Source organism: Oncorhynchus gorbuscha, linkage group LG04 (genome assembly GCF_021184085.1).
Source record: "Oncorhynchus gorbuscha isolate QuinsamMale2020 ecotype Even-year linkage group LG04, OgorEven_v1.0, whole genome shotgun sequence".
In the NCBI taxonomy this organism is placed as follows: domain Eukaryota; kingdom Metazoa; phylum Chordata; class Actinopteri; order Salmoniformes; family Salmonidae; genus Oncorhynchus; species Oncorhynchus gorbuscha.
Genome location: NC_060176.1, coordinates 73,621,905 through 73,639,721, shown reverse-complemented (window position 1 = coordinate 73,639,721; position 17,817 = coordinate 73,621,905). Strand labels below are relative to the sequence as shown.

Below are 17,817 nucleotides of genomic sequence, written 5' to 3'. Positions count from 1 at the left end.
TAGTTCAAGTGAAAGGAAATCTTAATGCTGCAGCATACAATGACATTCTAGAAGATTCTGTGCTTCCAACTTTGTGGCAACAGTTTTGGGAAGGCCCTTTCCTGTTTCAGCATGACAATGCCCCCATGCACGAAGTGAAGTCTATACAGAAATGGTTTGTCCAGATGTGTGGGGAAGAACTTGACTGGCCTGCACAGAGCCCTGACCTCAACCCCATCTAAAACCTTTGGGATGAATTGGAACGCCGACTGTGAGCCAGGCTTAATTGCCCAAAATCAGTGCCCAACCTCACTCAAGCTTTTGTGGCTGAATGTTCCAACATCTAGTGGAACGCTTTCCCGGAAGAGTGGAGGCTGTTATAGCAGCAAAGGGGAACCAACTCCATATTAATGCCCATGATTTTGGACTGAAATGTTCGACAAGCAGGTGTCCACATACTTTTGGTCATGTAGTGTATCTATCTGTAGGCTGTGGCTGTTATGTTGCCAGTGATATAGGGTTGCTCTCAGATCTATGTTCTCTCTCTGTCCCACCCACTCCGCCATTACTGACAGTGTCTGGGATCAATCATTGACTCTGTTATGAAGAGGAGAGTCAATCAAATGAGCTCCAGAGACATATATGTCTCGTACCTACTAGAAAATCACTGTCCAATCCCAACAAATACCCATCAGCGTGTCAGCATCAGGAGCGAGCAGACAGAAACATGGTACAGAGTGAAAGCAACCCTCCCTCAATTTTCCTCCTCTTCCTACTCCTCCATTTCTCTTTCCACTCTTGTGTCTCCTCTTCTCTTCAGTCCCATCCCAGCCTCTCCATGACCATGCTGGTCTTACAGAGGATCCAGCGGCGCAGTGGGCAGTAGTACTCGTAGTGGAACTGCTCAAACTCAGGTGTCTGCCTGATCTCGTGCAAAAACGACACGTCTATGTCCGACTCCAGCAGCAGCAGCAGCATCGGTACGGCAACCAGTAGCACCCCTATCACCATGGCGATGAGGCGGACCGCGCTCAGCACACACGTGTTCACCCGCTCATTCCTCGTCAGGAGGCGAAGCCCGCTACCTAGCATGGTCCTCCCCACCACACGTGCACGCTCGAAGGCACGGTCACGCACCCTCTCGGCCACCAGCTGGGCCTGGATGTCAGGGTCAGCATGTAGCTCTCTCAGCAGGCGAGCAGGGCTCTGGATGGGGCTCTGGAACAGCAGGTCAACCCCTCCCTGGCCGTCGTCCACCGGCGTGGGCAGCATGCTGGCACAGGGGTTGTACACCAACTCAGAGATGGTCAGGACTCCACTCGTCTCCTCTTCCTCCTCATCCTCTTCCTCCCCCTCTGCCTCCCCCCCAGCCCTGGTAGGGGCCTCCTCCTCCTTGTGCTGCCCCAGAGCAGAGCCCTCCAGCCACTCCAGCTCTCGTTCCGTGGGGGTGGTAGATGGCTTCAGGGGGGACAAGTGAACAGAGTCCTTCAGAGCCAGTAGTCCTGTAAAAAAAGAAAGAGCTGATATTCTTATCCACTTATTTACCCTATTGAGTTCAGTGATAGGCTATCGAGTTTCATGTCAAAACCAATAGCTGATTGTAAAATAAATCTGGAGATTAACTGACTGGAGAATGTCGTCGTCCTACAGCTTGGCTCCTCTGAGCAACAAAATAGCTGTCATTGGGTGCCTCTGCTCTTTCAGCCACTCCCTGAGATCACTACGGTGTGTTTGTGCATCCTTGTGTGTGCATCTGTGTGTGTGTGTGTGTGTGTGTGCCTCTGTATGTGTGTGTGCCTCTGTATGTGTGTGTGTGTGCCTCTGTATGTGTGTGTGTGTGCATCTGTATGTGTGTGTGTGTGCATCTGTATGTGTGTGTGTGTGCATCTGTATGTGTGTGTGTGTGCATCTGTATGTGTGTGTGTACCTCTGTATGTGTATGTGTGTGAGCATTTGTATGTGTGTGTGTGTGTGTGCATCTGTATGTGTGTGTGTGTGTGTGTGTGTGTGCATCTGTATGTGTGTGTGTGTGCATCTGTATGTGTGTGTGCATCTGTATGTGTGTGTGTGTACATCTGTATGTGTGTGTGTGTACCTCTGTATGTGTGTGTGTGTGTGTGTGCATCTGTATGTGTGTGTGTGTGCATCTGTATGTGTGTGTGTGTGTGTGTGCATCTGTATGTGTGTGTGTGTGCATCTGTATGTGTGTGTTTTTGTATCTGTATGTGTGTGTGTGTGTGCATCTGTATGTGTGTGTGTGTGCATCTGTATGTGTGTGTGTGTGCATCTGTATGTGTGTGTGTGTGCATCTGTATGTGTGTGTGTGTGCATGTGCGCGTCTGTTTTAGAAAGTAATGGCAATAATAAGCTGACGATAAAGAATATGTAAGAGGCTATTATCCACAAACTCCAACATTAGAACACAGAACAGACTCCAACACTAGAACACAGATCAGAGTCCAAAACTATAACACAGAACAGACTCCAACACTAGAACACAGAACAGACTCCAACACTAGAACACAGATCGGAGTCCAAAACTATAACACAGAACAGACTCCAACACTAGAACACAGATCAGAGTCCAACACTAGAACACAGAACAGACTCCAACACTATGTATGTATGTATGTATGTATGTATGTATGTATGTATGTATGTATGTATGTATGTATGTATGTATGTATGTATGTATGTATGTATGTATGTATGTATGTATGTATGTATGTATGTATGTATGTATGTATGTATGTATGTATGTATGTATGTATGTATGTATGTATGTATGTATGTATGTATGTATGTATGTATGTATGTATGTATGTATGTATGTATGTATGTATGTATGTATGTATGTGTGTATGTGTGTGTGTGTGTGTGTATGTGTGTGTGTGTGGGGGTTTAAAATAGGCCCAGCTGTCTTCCTGCTGTGGATTAGGAAATGTCTCTGGGCTAAACTCCCAGTGATGTGTGACTCACTGCCAGTCTGCATTTCTCCCGTACCTCACAAGAGACATGATGGGCATACACATTCCCCATCTGCTGGGCCACTTCTAAGACAAACACACAGCGTTTGAGCAAGTTGTACATATTGTATAAAACACAATGCTTCATTAGGCTAAGACCACATCTACTGTAAGAGTATACAGCCAAACACACACATTTACTGGACCAACGAAACTGCTCAGTAACTATGCCAACGGATTCAAACCTTTGGGCACGGAAAGAGAGAGAGAGAGAGAGAGAGAGAGAGAGAGAGAGAGAGAGAGAGAGAGAGCGAGAGGGTGGGTGGGTGGTTGACTGTCCTGGAACAACACGGTGACGGCTGCTATGGAAACTGCCAGAGTCAACAATGAGTTGGCGTGCAAATGACCTCAAAGCGATACAGTGGGACCAGAGAGGGAGAGACAGAGAGTTAGGGAGGTGGAGGAGAGACAGTGAGGTGGAGGGGAGATGGAGAGAGGTGGAGGGGAGGTAGAGAGAGGTGGACGGGAGACAGAGAGAGATCGAGGGGAGACGGGGAGAGGTGGAGAGGAGAGAGATAGGGGTGGAGGGGAGAAAGAGATGGAGGGGAGATAGAGAGGGGGAGGGGAGAGAGAGAGGTGGAGGGGAGAGAGAGAGATGGAAGGTAGAGAGAGAGAGGTGGAAGGGAGCTGTTTTGTCATTCTAGACACCTCATGGTGATCCTCTCCTTCAAGTCACCTGATCACTGAGGAGTGAGCCCTCTCCTTCAAGTCACCTGATCACTGAGGAGTGAGTCCTCTCCTTCAAGTCACCTGATCACTGAGGAGTGAGTCCTCTCCTTCAAGTCACCTGATCACTGAAGAGTGAGTCCACTCCTTCAGGTCACCTGATCACTGAAGAGTGAGTCCTCTCCTTCAAGTCACCTGATCACTGAAGAGTGAGTCCTCTCCTTCAGGTCACCTGATCACTGAAGAGTGAGTCCTCTCCTTCAGGTCACCTGATCACTGAAGAGTGAGTCCTCTCCTTCAGGTCACCTGATCACTGAGGAGTGAGTCCTCTCCTTCAAGTCACCTGATCACTGAGGAGTGAGCCCTCTCCTTCAAGTCACCTGATCACTGAGGAGTGAGTCCTCTCCTTCAAGTCACCTGATCACTGAGGAGTGAGTCCTCTCCTTCAAGTCACCTGATCACTGAGGAGTGAGCCCTCTCCTTCAAGTCACCTGATCACTGAGGAGTGAGTCCTCTCCTTCAGGTCACCTGATCACTGAAGAGTGAGTCCTCTCCTTCAGGTCAACTGATCACTAAGGAGTGAGTCCTCTCCTTCAGGTCACCTGATCACTGAAGAGTGAGTCCTCTCCTTCAGGTCACCTGATCACTGAAGAGTGAGTCATCTCCTTCAAGTCACCTGATCACTGAAGAGTGAGTCCTCTCCTTCAAGTCACCTGATCACTGAAGAGTGAGTCCTCTCCTTCAAGTCACCTGATCACTGAGGAGTGAGTCCTCTCCTTCAGGTCAACTGATCACTGGAGTGAGTCCTCTCCTTCAAGTCACCTGATCACTGAGGAGTGAGTCCTCTCCTTCAAGTCACCTGATCACTGAGGAGTGAGTCCTCTCCTTCAGGTCAACTGATCACTGGAGTGAGTCCTCTCCTTCAAGTCACCTGATCACTGAGGAGTGAGTCCTCTCCTTCAGGTCAACTGATCACTAAGGAGTGAGTCCTCTCCTTCAGGTCAACTGATCACTAAGGAGTGAGTCCTCTCTTCAAGTCACCTGATCACTGAGGAATGAGTCCTCTCCTTTAGGTCAACTGATCACTAAGGAGTGAGTCCTCTCCTTCAGGTCAACTGATCACTAAGGAGTGAGTCCTCTCCTTCAAGTCACCTGATCACTGAGGAGTGAGTCCTCTCCTTCAGGTCAACTGATCACTAAGGAGTGAGTCCTCTCCTTCAAGTCACCTGATCACTAAGGAGTGAGTGAGCCTCCCACATTAATGGAAGAGAGCTCACATAACAATCACCAGACACCCCCCCTCGCTCTCTGTTCCCCTGTCAGTTTAGCAGTAGATAATGTAATCACGGGTGGTTTTGTACTCAGATCAGGTGACAGACTGAGCCGTTAGATTCCTGCAGCTCCTCCTCAACACACACACACACACACACACACACACACACACACACACACACACACACACACACACACACACACACACACACACACACACACACACACACACACACACACACACACACACACACACACACACGGTTTTCCCCGCTATGTCCCGCCACTCTAGCCTGGTGAAACCAGACACCGGAGACAGCAGAGCTCCATAAAACTATCACAGATACAGTGGACGCTTGTCACTGATGCTCCAGTCCAGCCAATGTCTCGTTCACACTAAACCATAAACAGACCATTAACAAACAACAGGCTCCACCCGACAACAACGTCAGTAAATCAACTGACTTTATGGAGCGAGGTCAGAATGTTAACAGTGTACATGATGAAATAGTTTATTTCCCCCGGACTGTGACCCATACACTACTGATTATACACACACACACACACCGCCCCATCCCATTGATTCCATGATTCCGTACCGGTCCCAGAGATGCGCTCCCCGTGGCCGAGCAGGCGTACATAGATGTCCCGGGCCGTGTGGTTGGCCATGCGGAGCTGCAGGTTGTGACTGGTGGTGATCTTTAACCGGCAGCGCACCGCATCTCCCCGCTCCTCCAGAACCTCCCCACAACCCACACCTAGGATCTCCTCTTCCTCCTTACCCAGCCCCTTACTCAGCCCCTCACCCAGCTCCTCACCCAGCCCCTCACCCAGCTCATCACCCAGCCCCTCACCCAGCTCCTCAACCAGCTCCTCAACCAGCTCCTCAACCAGCCCCTTACTCAGCTCCTCAACCAGCTCCTCACCCAGCCCCTCACCCAGCTCCTCAACCAGCTCCTTACCCAGCCCCTCACCCAGCTCCTCACCCTGCCCCTCACCCTGCCCCTCACCCAGCTCCTCACCCAGCTCCCTCACCCAGCTCCTCACCCATCTCCTTAACCAGCTCCTCACCCTGCCACTCACCCAGCTCCTCACCCAGATCCTCAACCAGCTCCTCACCCATCTCCTTAACCAGCTCCTCACACAGCCCCTCACCCAGCTCCTCACCCAAGTCCGCCGGCTGCCGCAAGACACCCCCAGACCCCAGAGGGTCCCCGACTCCCAACCCAATATCTGCCTCATTCCTCTGCTCCAGAAGCTCCATGGCTACTTTGCTCCCCCGTTAACTCTGACCCGGCAGCGCCTCGACTCCCACACACACTGACTGACTGTCCTCTGAGCTCTGCACCAGGTTTAACACGCACACACACACACACAACTCTCCCAGATGACTTCAATGTCTGCAGCGTTAACAAAGACAGGGCATTAGGGGTGGATCATCCCAAAAGCAGGAGGGCCTATTTTTACACCCCTGGTCTTGCAGAGAGGGCCAGCTAATCTCTGACTGATTAGGGCCAGAGAGGCTAGGATAAAGGGGGGCTAGAGACGCTAGGAGAGAGGGGGCCAGAGTGGCAAGGAGAGAGGGGGGCAGAGTGGCAAGGAGAGGGGGGCCAGAGAAGCAAGGAGAGAGGGGGCCAGAGAGGCAAGGAGAGAGGGGGCCAGAGGAGCTAGGAGAGAGGGGGCCAGAGTGGCAAGGAGAGAAGGGGCCAGAGAAGCTAGGAGAGAGGGGGGCCAGAGAGGCAAGGAAAGAGGGGGCCAGAGAGGCTAGGAGAGAGGGGTGTCAGAAAGGTTAGGATAGACGGGGGCCAGAGAGGTTAGGAGAGAGGGGGGGCAGAATGGTTAGGAGGGAGGGGGCCAGAGAGGTTAGGAGAGAGGGGGCAGAATGGTTAGGAGAGAGGGGTCCAGAGAGGTTAGGAGAGAGGGGTCCAGAGAGGTTAGGAGAGAGGGGGTCAAAGAGGCTAGGAGAGAGGGGTGTCAGAAAGGTTAGGAGAGAGGGGGGTCAAGGAGGCTAGGAGAGAGGGGGGTCAAGGAGGCTAGGAGAGAAGGGGGTCAAGGAGGCTAGGAGAGAGGGGGGTGTCAGAAAGGTTAGGAGAGAGGGGGTCAAGGAGGCTAGGAGAGAGGGGGGTCAAGGAGGCTAGGAGAGAGGGGTGTCAGAAAGGTTAGGATAGACGGGGGCCAGAGAGGTTAGGAGAGAGGGGGCAGAATGGTTAGGAGGGAGGGGGCCAGAGAGGTTAGGAGAGAGGGGGCAGAATGGTTAGGAGAGAGGGGTCCAGAGAGGTTAGGAGAGAGGGGTCCAGAGAGGTTAGGAGAGAGGGGGTCAAAGAGGCTAGGAGAGAGGGGTGTCAGAAAGGTTAGGAGAGAGGGGGTCAAGGAGGCTAGGAGAGAGGGGGTCAAGGAGGCTAGGAGAGAAGGGGGTCAAGGAGGCTAGGAGAGAGAGGGGTCAAGGAGGCTAGGAGAGAGGGGGGTCAAGGAGGCTAGGAGAGAGGGTGTCAGAAAGGTTAGGAGAGAGGGGGTCAAGGAGGCTAGGAGAGAGGGGGGTCAAGGAGGCTAGGAGAGAGGGGGTCAAGGAGGCTAGGAGAGAGGGGGTCAAGGAGGCTAGGAGAGAGGGGGTCAAGGAGGCTAGGAGAGGGGTGTCAGAAAGGTTAGGAGAGGGGGTCCAGAGAGGTTGGGAGAGAGGGGGCCAGAATGGCTTGGTAGAGAGGGGGGTCAGAGAGGATAGGAGAGAGGGGGCAGAATGGCTTAGTAGAGAGGGGGTCAGAGCGGATAGGAGAGAGGGGGCAGAATGGCTTGGTAGAGAGGGGGTCAGAGAGGATAGGAGAGAGGGGGGCAGAAAGGTTAGGAGAGAGGGGGCGGAGAGGGGGGCCAGGGAACCTAGGGAGAGAGGGGGGCCAGGGAGGCTAGGGAGAGAGGGGGCCCAGAGACGCTAGGGAGAGAGGGGGCCAGAGGAGATTACTATGTCTCATTCCCACACAAACACATACATGTTCACATACTGTTATATTACCCATTCATGCTGATGCATATGAAGGGGTTTATATTCCTAAAACCCCCTTAGGGTTATCAATTTAACAATCAAATGTATTTATGGAGCCCTTTTCAAACAAGCGGATGTCACAAAGTGCTTATACAGAAACCCAGCCTAAAACCCCAGAAAGCAAGCAATGCAGATGTAGAGACACGGTGGCTAGGAGAAACTCCCTAGACAGGCAGGAACCTAGAGAGGAACCAGGCTCTGAGGGGTAGCCAGTCCTCTTCCAGCCAGCCAGCCGACCAGCCAACCCGGGCCTGTGTAGTGGCCCTCAGTGGCCCTGGGGTAGACTAGACAGGCTGTGCTAGTCAGTCATAGGAGGCCTACAGAGACCACAGAGGCTCAGGGTCTATAGGCCTGGTCAACACCAACACCTGCTGCTGGTGACTGCTTCCTGCTCCGGTCCAGTCATTCGAGAGGTGACAGATGAAATGGCCACTCTGGTAGTTCTTTAAAACCCAGCCAAGATCATGTTTTCCCGGCAGGCATATGCTGTAAATTGTCCCGCAGGATGGTGGATAAGAAGCAGACTAGAGTGAGAACAGAGTCCTATGCGTGTAATAGCATAATGCCCTAAATGGGAATGTGAAAGAGGGACGTTTGTGTGTATGTGTGTGTGTGTTAGAATCCAGGGGGTAACACCTCGGGGGTATAACTCAGAGGTAGAGACAGGCCCCCTGGATGTCTCCTGATACCTCACCCCCTCTGATGGATGGCAAACACTAAGTTCAGGTCAGTGGCGTAGACAGAAATCCGTTGGTGTGTGGGCCTGCAGAAATGTTTGGGGAAACAGCTAACATCCTAGAATGCTACACATTGTGCAAAGATGAACATTTTCAGTTTTATAACTAATCTCATACTATTCTACACATTTTAACATGAGGCTGAGAGAAAGTTTTTTTTTAAAGCTAATGTCCTGTAATTCCACACATTTTGCCATGGGGCAAAGAGGAAAATGTGCAATTTTATAGCTAATTAAAGCTACAATATACGTGTGTGGACTGTGATAAAGGCACTGGTTTATCAGCTGTGTTGATTGCTAAATGAACTAATGACGTAGACAGTGGCCTGGTACATATATAGCTATAGAAGCACAGGGACATATGCCTCAGTCAAATTGGTGGCTAATTGGGGGTGTGGCTTTCAGTTCATTATTTTTAGCCACCCATCCCATGAAAGTGAATGTCATTTTTGTTAATCTGAATGTCATTCCAGTGCACTGCTTTTGCTTTGACTTCTATCTGATGTGTTTGCATGTTTAGGTAACACTGACAAGTAGAGGACATTAAAAAATATATGTCTGATTGGCCCACCCATACATAGAGTGGCTGGTTCAGGTTTCTGCCCTCTCCTCTCCTCCTTCCCCCTATCTCCATCCCCCTCTCCCCTTTGCTCTTCTTCCCTCTCTCCCTGCCTCTCTTCTTCACCTCCCCCTCTCTTTCTTCCATCTCTGTTCCCCCCCAAGGGCAGGTCTGGTCAGACAGCCTCCTCGTTCTTTTAACGCAACGTAACGTAAACAACACTGCTAGCTAGCCTGCTAGCCCCCGAATAGCAACACTGCAGAAACTATTACACTCAACGGAATGACTTGATTAGTGTAGTGTCAACAACGCACCCACTGCCAGCTGGCCTACTTCAGCAGTACTGTATCATTTTAATCATTTTAGTCAATAAGATTCTTGCTACGTGCTTAACTTTCTGAACATTCGAGACGTGTAGTCCACTTGTCATTCCAATCTCCTTTGCATTAGCGTAGCCTCTTCTGTAGCCTGTCAACTATGTGTCTGTTTATCCCTGTTCTCTCCTCTCTGCACAGACCATACAAACGCTCCACACCGCTGGTGGTCCCAGCGCGCACGACCCACGTGGAGTTCCAGGTCTCCGGTAGCCTCTGGAACTGCCAATCTGCGGTCAACAAGGCAGAGTTCATCTCAGCCTATGCCTCCCTCCAGTCCCTCGACTTCTTGGCACTGACGGAAACATGGATCACCACAGACAACACTGCTACTCCTACTGCTCTCTCTTCGTCCGCCCACGTGTTCTCGCACACCCGAGAGCATCTGGTCAGCGGGGTGGTGGCACCGGGATCCTCATCTCTCCCAAGTGGTCATTCTCTCTTTCTCCCCTTACCCATCTGTCTATCGCCTCCTTTGAATTCCATGCTGTCACAGTTACTAGCCCTTTCAAGCTTAACATCCTTATCATTTATCGCCCTCCAGGTTCCCTCGGAGAGTTCATCAATGAGCTTGATGCCTTGATAAGCTCCTTTCCTGAGGACGGCTCACCTCTCACAGTTCTGGGCGACTTTAACCTCCCCACGTCTACCTTTGACTCTTTCCTCTCTGCCTCCTTCTTTCCAGACCTCACCCTCTCACCTTCCCCCTACTCACAAGGCAGGCAATACGCTCGACCTCATCTTTACTAGATGCTGTTCTTCCACTAACCTCACTGCAACTCCCTCCAAGTCTCCGACCACTGCCTTGTATCCTTTTCCCTCTCGCTCTCATCCAACACCTCCCACACTGCCCCTCCTGGTATCGCGCCGTCCCAACCTTCGCTCTCTCTCCCCCGCTAATCCTATCATCTCTTCCCTCCGCTCAAACCTTCTCCCACCTATCTCCTGATTCTGCCTCCTCAACCCTCCTCTCCTCCCTCTCTGCATCCCTTGACTCTCTATGTCCCCTATCCTCCAGGCCGGCTCGGTCCTCCCCTCCCGCTCCGTGGCTCGATGACTCATCGAGCTCACAGAACAGGGCTCTGGAAAAACACCTGGCATCCTTTCACTCCCTCCTCTCTACATTTTCCTCCTCTGTCTCTGCTGCTAAAGCCACTTTCTACCACGCTAAATTCCAAGCATCTGCCTCAACCCTAGGAAGCTCTTTGCCACCTTCTCCTCCCTCCTGTCCTCCGGAGATGACAACCATTTTGAAAAGAAGGTCGACGACATCCGATCCTCGTTTGCTAAGTCAAACGACACCGCTGGTTCTGCTCACACTGCCCTACCCTGTGCTCTGACCTCTTTCTCCCCTCTCTCTCCAGATGAAATCTCTCTTGTGACGGCCGGCCGCCCAACAACCTGCCCGCTTGACCCTATCCCCTCCTCTCTTCTCCAGACCATTTCCGGAGACCTTCTCCCTTACCTCACCTCGCTCATCAACTCATCCCTGACCTGTTCCGTCTTCAAGAGAGCGAGAGTTGCACCCCTTCTGAAAAAACCTAGTCCCTCCGATGGAACAGACCAGTATCCCTTCTTTCTTTTCTCTCCAAAACTCTTGAACGTAGCTCTCCCGCTATCTCTCTCTGAATGACCTTCTTGATCCAAATCAGCAAGACTAGTCATTCAACTGAGACTGCTCTCCTCTGTATCTGGAACAACTCTCTCTCCTCTGCTCTCATCCTTCTAGATCTATCGGCTGCCTTCGATACTGTGAACCATCAGATCCTCCTCTCCACCCTCTCCGAGTTGGGCATCTCCGGCGCGGCCCACGCTGGATTGCGTCCTACCTGACAGGTCGCTCCTACCAGGTGGCGTGGCGAGAATCTGTCTCCTCACCACGCGCTCTCACCACTGGTGTCCCCCAGTCTGTTCTTGAACACCAAGTCACTTGGCTCTGTCATAACCTCACATGGTCTCTCTTATCATTGCTATAGACTACCACAATTAATCTTCTGATGACCAGGTGGCCTATGTCTGGAACATATCAGTGTGGATGACGGATCACCACCTTGAACCTAAGACGGAGCTGCTCTTCCTCCCGGGGAAGGACTGCCCGTTCCATGATCTCGCCATCACGGTCGACAACTCCATTGTGTCCTCCTCCCAGAGCGCCAAGAACCTTGGCGTGATCCTGGACAACACCCTGTCGTTCTCAACTAACATCAAGGCGGTGGCCCGTTCCTGTAGGTTCATGCTCTACAACATCCGCAGAGTCGACCCTGCCTCACACAGGAAGCGGCGCAGGTCCTAATCCAGGCACTTGTCATCTCCCGTCTGGATTACTGCAACTCGCTGTTGGCTGGGCTCCCTGCCTGTGCCATTAAACCCCTTCAACTCATCCAGCCTGGTGTTCAACCTTCCCAGTTCTCTCACGTCTGGAACTTCCAGTTGAAGCTCGCATCCGCTACAAGACCATGGTGCTTGCCTATGTGACATCAGTACCTCCAGGCTCTGATCAGGCCCTACACCCAAACAAGGGCACTGCATCCACCTCTGGCCTGCTCGCCTCCCTACCACTGAGGAAGTCAGCTCCCGCTCAGCCCAGTCAAAACTGTTCGCTGCCCTGGCCCCCAATGGTGGAACAAACTCCCTCACGACGCCAGGACAGCGGAGTCAATCACCACCTTCCGGAGACACCTGAAACCCCACCTCTTTAAGGAATACCTAGGATAGGTTAAGTAATCCCTCTCACCCCACCCCCCTAAGTTTTAGATGCACTATTGTTAAGTGACTGTCCCACTGGATGTCATAAGGTGAATGCACCAATTTGTAAGTCGCTCTGGTTAAGAGCGTCTGCTAAATGACTTAAATGTAATGTAAATGTAAATGGATAAACTGATCCTAGGCCAGTGTTAAGCCAGAGTGTCAGCAGTAGAGCTGATGGATTCGTCTCTGTGGTCCCTCGGCAGAACACTCTTATACTGACCCCTATATATACTACCAGCCTGTCAGTCCTAGTCTGGAACAATTAACGACCATTATACATACTACCAGCCTGTCAGTCCTAGTCTGGAACAACTAACGACCACTATATATACCACCAGCCTGTCAGTCCTATTCTGGAACAACTAACGACCATTATACATACTACCAGGCTGTCAGTCCTAGTCTGGAGAAACTCCACCTTATACCATTTACAGGACAAGAGGCACCAGCTTCTATGGCACACATAAACCAGCCTACCGTTTACAAGCCATCTATTGTACTGTATATCCGAGGATGAGACTAACATGAGGTTTAGTAAACAAAGTAATAAAGACTGCTGTATCTCACACACACACACACACACACACACACACACACACACACACACACACACACACACACACACACACACACACACACACACACACACACACACACACACACACACACACACACACACACACACACACACACACACACACACACACACACACACACACACGTGCTAATATGTGCTAATTAAGTTACTGTTAACGCTAACCCTAGCTTGGTTCCTAGGTCTGTTTCCGTGATGTCATGGTGCACTTCCGTGACTGGTCATTACCAGCATGGTGTCCTCAGGGAGGCTCATGGGAGGTGTATTTTTAGCTCTGTGATTGGAGTCTCCAGGGAAACGAGGCTTACCGTAGCATCAGCTTCTCAATTTACACTCCAACTCCGAGAGTTGGATACCTAACAGCTGTCATTGGAGACCAAGCAAACCCAAGAATGCGGCCGGTATGTGTGTATGTGTGTATGTATGTATGTATGTGTGTGTGACTGCGTGCTCTTACCATTGTCTGCCGAGGTCTCTTCATACTCATTGGTGGAGGGCAGTGCTGGGACAAGAGGCTCCATGTTTATGATCAGGTTTTTGTGGCTCAGTGAGTTGAAGCTTCTGCTCTGCCCAAAGTGTAACCTGAAACATGGTATAAACAGCACTTGTTATCTGATTTGCCAGACTAAACACACATTTCCCTGGTATGTGGTACTAACCACATGACAGTGAGGTTCTGTTCTCTCTCTCACCGATGCACCGCCGGTGATTCTCTCTGGATCTTGGAGCTGGCTTCGATTACTTCTTTTGCAACTCTTCCACTAAAGAGAAAAACAAAATGTCATTTTGGAGAACCCAATAAGTGACTTTGTCTTGGTGTAGTTCTACAGTGTGACTTTGTCTAGGTGTAGCTCTACAGTGTGACTTTGTCTAGGTGTAGTTCTACATTGTGACTTTGTCTTGGTGTAGTTCTACATTGTGACTTTGTCTTGGTGTAGTTCTACAGTGTGACTTTGTCTAGGTGTAGCTCTACAGTGTGACTTTGTCTAGGTGTAGTTCTACATTGTGACTTTGTCTTGGTGTAGCTCTACAGTGTGACTTTGTCTAGGTGTAGCTCTACAGTGTGACTTTGTCTTGGTGTAGTTCTACAGTGTGACTTTGTCTTGGTGTAGTTCTACAGTGTGACTTTGTCTTGGTGTAGATCTACAGTGTGACTTTGTCTAGGTGTAGTTCTACAGTGTGACTTTGTCTTGGTGTAGATCTACAGTGTGACTTTGTCTAGGTGTAGTTCTACAGTGTGACTCTGTCTAGGTGTAGTTCTACAGTGTGACTTTGTCTAGGTGTAGTTCTACAGTGTGACTTTGTCTAGGTGTAGTTCTTCAGTGTGACTTTGTCTTGGTGTAGTTCTACAGTGTGACTTTGTCTTGGTGTAGTTCTACAGTGTGAATGTGTCTTGGTGTAGATCTACAGTGTGACTTTGTCTAGGTGTAGCTCTACAGTGTGACTTTGTCTAGGTGTAGTTCTACATTGTGACTTTGTCTTGGTGTAGTTCTACAGTGTGACTTTGTCTAGGTGTAGCTCTACAGTGTGACTTTGTCTAGGTGTAGTTCTACAGTGTGACTTTGTCTAGGTGTAGTTCTACAGTGTGACTTTGTCTAGGTGTAGCTCTACAGTGTGACTTTGTCTTGGTGTAGATCTACAGTGTGACTTTGTCTAGGTGTAGATCTACAGTGTGACTTTCTCTAGGTGTAGATCTACAGTGTGACTTTGTCTAGGTGTAGTTCTTCAGTGTGACATTGTCTTGGTGTAGTTCTACAGTGTGTACTGTATCACACAGGGTAAAGTTACAGCAAAGCAGGAAATCAACCTTAATCCAAACATTGTCCCCAAACTTGAGATCATATCAACATGTTATACAGTATGTTACCTAGACCTAGTCCATATTGGGGGAAAAACATGACTTTTACATTTAAATTTTAGCAGACGCTCTTTCAAATGCGACTTACAGGAGCAATTATGGTTAAGGGCCTTGCTCAAGGGCACTTATCCAGCTGCTGAAATGAAGAGATACGTAGCATGTAAGCCATGTTAAATGCTTTGGGAAATGATCAAAACAAACAATACATAAGTCTAGGGGCATTTATCTGGACACAGCTTGGCTTAGTAAGGCTCAGTGACACAGCCAAGCATTCAATGTCGCACCTGTACCGAAACCTGCTTCCCTTGAAGAAAATATTACTGCTGGACACAGTCTTGATCTGGCTTGACTTTGCACATCTGTCAAAGAGACGGAGATAATTGTTTGTTGAGCAAGATGGCACATTGATTCATTAGTTATATTTGGCATTTAGGAACTCATAGGACTTGACAGGTATCCAAATGTAATGTTTGTTTCTAGTTCTAGTTGTTTGTCTAGTTAGTTCTGTCAAAAAGGACCTCATAGGACTTTACAGGTATCCAGTCTAGTTGGTCCTGTCAAAAAGGAACTCATAGGACTTCACAGGTATCCAGTCTAGTTGGTCCTGTCAAAAAGGTTAATGTGTGCCAGGACAGCACTTCACAGTTCTCTCTTTGACTGCCATTTTCTAAATTCAATTCAGTCTCATTTGATTAACGAGCTCTGATCTGACATCCAAGCCTGCCTCTCTGCTGAGGAACAGGGAAACTCGAGCCCTCAGGAGCCACAAAAAAGCAATCAGGAGCCAGGCTCAGCTGCTGGCCCTGTGGGCCAGTGCTGTCTGTCTTTCCAACCCTCCACCCCTCCCATCCAACCCCATCCATCCATCCATCCAGCCAGTCACACTCATAACTCTGGATTAAACTACTGACAACAGCAGTCTCTGCAGCCACAAATCAACCTGGCTAGTGCCTATGCGCGCACACACACACACATACACGCGCAGACAAACACACAGACAAACACACACAGCCATGTCTTACTATACTTGTGAGGAATTTTTGGGCACCAACAATTGATTCCCATTCAAAATCCTATTTTCCTGCCACCAGAGACTCTGGGTTCGCGCCCAGGCTCTGGGCACAATTGGCCTAGCGTCGTCCGGGTTAGGGAGGGTTTGGCCGGTAGGGATATCCTTGTCTCATCGCGAACCAGCGACTCCTGTGGCGGGCTGGGCACAGTGCACGCTAACCAGGTCGCCAGGTGCACAGTGTTTCCTCCGACACATTGGTGAAGCTGGCTTCCGGGTTGGATGCGCACTGTGTTAAGAAGCAGTTGTGGCTTGGGTGGGTTGTGTTTAGGAGGATGCATGGCTTTCGACCTTCGTCTCTCCCGAGCCCGTACAAGATAGTAACTACTAACAATTGGATACCACGTAATTGGGGAGAAAAGGGGGTAAAAATAAATAAAAAAATAATAATAATAATTATCCTATTTTCCCTAAGTGCTACCCCTTACCTTAACTCGAACCCTAATCTTAACCATAACCCCTAACCCTTACAAGTGAGGACCGGCAAAATGTCCTCACTTCTCGGAATTCCAGTTGGTTTGCTATTCTTGTGAGGACTTCTGATACTTACAAGTATAGTAAAACTTGTACACACACACACACACACACACACACACACACACACACACACACACACACACACACACACACACACACACACACACACACACACACACACACACACACACACACACACACACACACACACACACACACACACACACACACAGTCTTGTACTGCTATCCTTGTGTGGGGTCTTCTCAAGAATAGTTAAACACGTCCAAACACACACATAAGTTCCACCTTTGATAGAGAGATGAATATGAGAGTGTTGCAGTGTTTTGTGGGACTCACTTGTAAAATGCTTGGTTCTCCACCCCACACTTCCACAAATGTTTACACGCCGCTGGGGTAGAGGTGTGGAACGTCAGCACCAGTTTCTTCTGCAGAGAGATTGAGTGAGAGAAAGAGAGAACGAGAGAGGGGTGGAGAGAGAGAACAATAGAAAGAGAGAGACAGAGAGAGACAGAGAGAGAGAGAGAGAGAGAGAGAGAGAGAGAGAGAGAGAGAGAGAGAGAGAGAGAGAGAGAGAGAGACAGACAGACAGACAGACAGACAGAGAGACAGACAGACAGACAGACAGAGAGAGAGCGAGAGCGAGAGAGAGATTGATAGAAAGAGAGAGAGGGAGAGAGAGACAGAAAGAGAGAGACAGACAGACAGACAGACAGACAGACAGACAGACAGACAGACAGACAGACAGACAGACAGACAGACAGACAGACAGACAGACAGACAGACAGACAGACAGACAGACAGACAGACAGACAGACAGACAGACAGACAGACAGACAGACAGACAGACAGACAGACAGACAGACAGACAGACAGACAGACAGAGAGAGAGAGAGAGGGAGAGACCGATAGAAAGAGAGAGAGGGGTGGAGAGAGAGAACAATAGAAAGAGAGAGACAGACAGAATGAGAGATAGAGCAAGAGAGAGCGCGAGAGAGAGAGAGAGAGAGAGTGATGGAAGGAGATGAACCAAGCAGAGGAAGACAGTGAATTAGGACGAGGCATCCAACAAAGTGCTGAACATGTTGAGAGTGAGCTGTGCAAAGTGCTGCCCCAGACCTATACTCAGCCTGTTAGGGAGATGTGGAGGTGGAGAGCAGTAGACTTGTGCACTACCAGCACTAAGCAGCTCTTAAAAGGCCACGGGTGTGAGGGAGTTTATGGGCAGAGCTGGGGATAAGAGGGGATCAATTCCAGTAACAGTCCAGTTATCTGCTCTCTGTCTGGTAATATGAGACGGCAGATCAATGGTATCCGCAGCATTACAGAGCACAGAGCAGATCCAGAGCCTGACAGCAGAGATCAAAGACACAGACGTTCCCTGACCTGGACAGACTTAACCTCT

At 49.9% G+C, this 17,817-nt stretch overlaps 1 protein-coding gene across 1 annotated transcript in view; it reads right to left on the bottom strand.

The window, feature by feature from the left end:
- Positions 1-336: 336 nt before the first annotated feature.
- The window catches only part of LOC124033050 (FERM domain-containing protein 3-like), a 26,096-nt gene continuing 8,615 nt past the window's right edge, over positions 337-17,817 (bottom strand). The window contains exons 2-7 of the mRNA XM_046344972.1: positions 16,752-16,876; positions 15,132-15,206; positions 13,682-13,750; positions 13,434-13,571; positions 5,543-6,123; positions 337-1,481 (exon numbers count right to left, since the gene is read on the bottom strand). Coding sequence (XP_046200928.1) covers positions 796-1,481; positions 5,543-6,123; positions 13,434-13,571; positions 13,682-13,750; positions 15,132-15,206; positions 16,752-16,876 — 1,674 coding nt within the window. The 3' untranslated portion in view covers positions 337-795. The remainder of the gene's footprint in view (positions 1,482-5,542; positions 6,124-13,433; positions 13,572-13,681; positions 13,751-15,131; positions 15,207-16,751; positions 16,877-17,817) is intronic.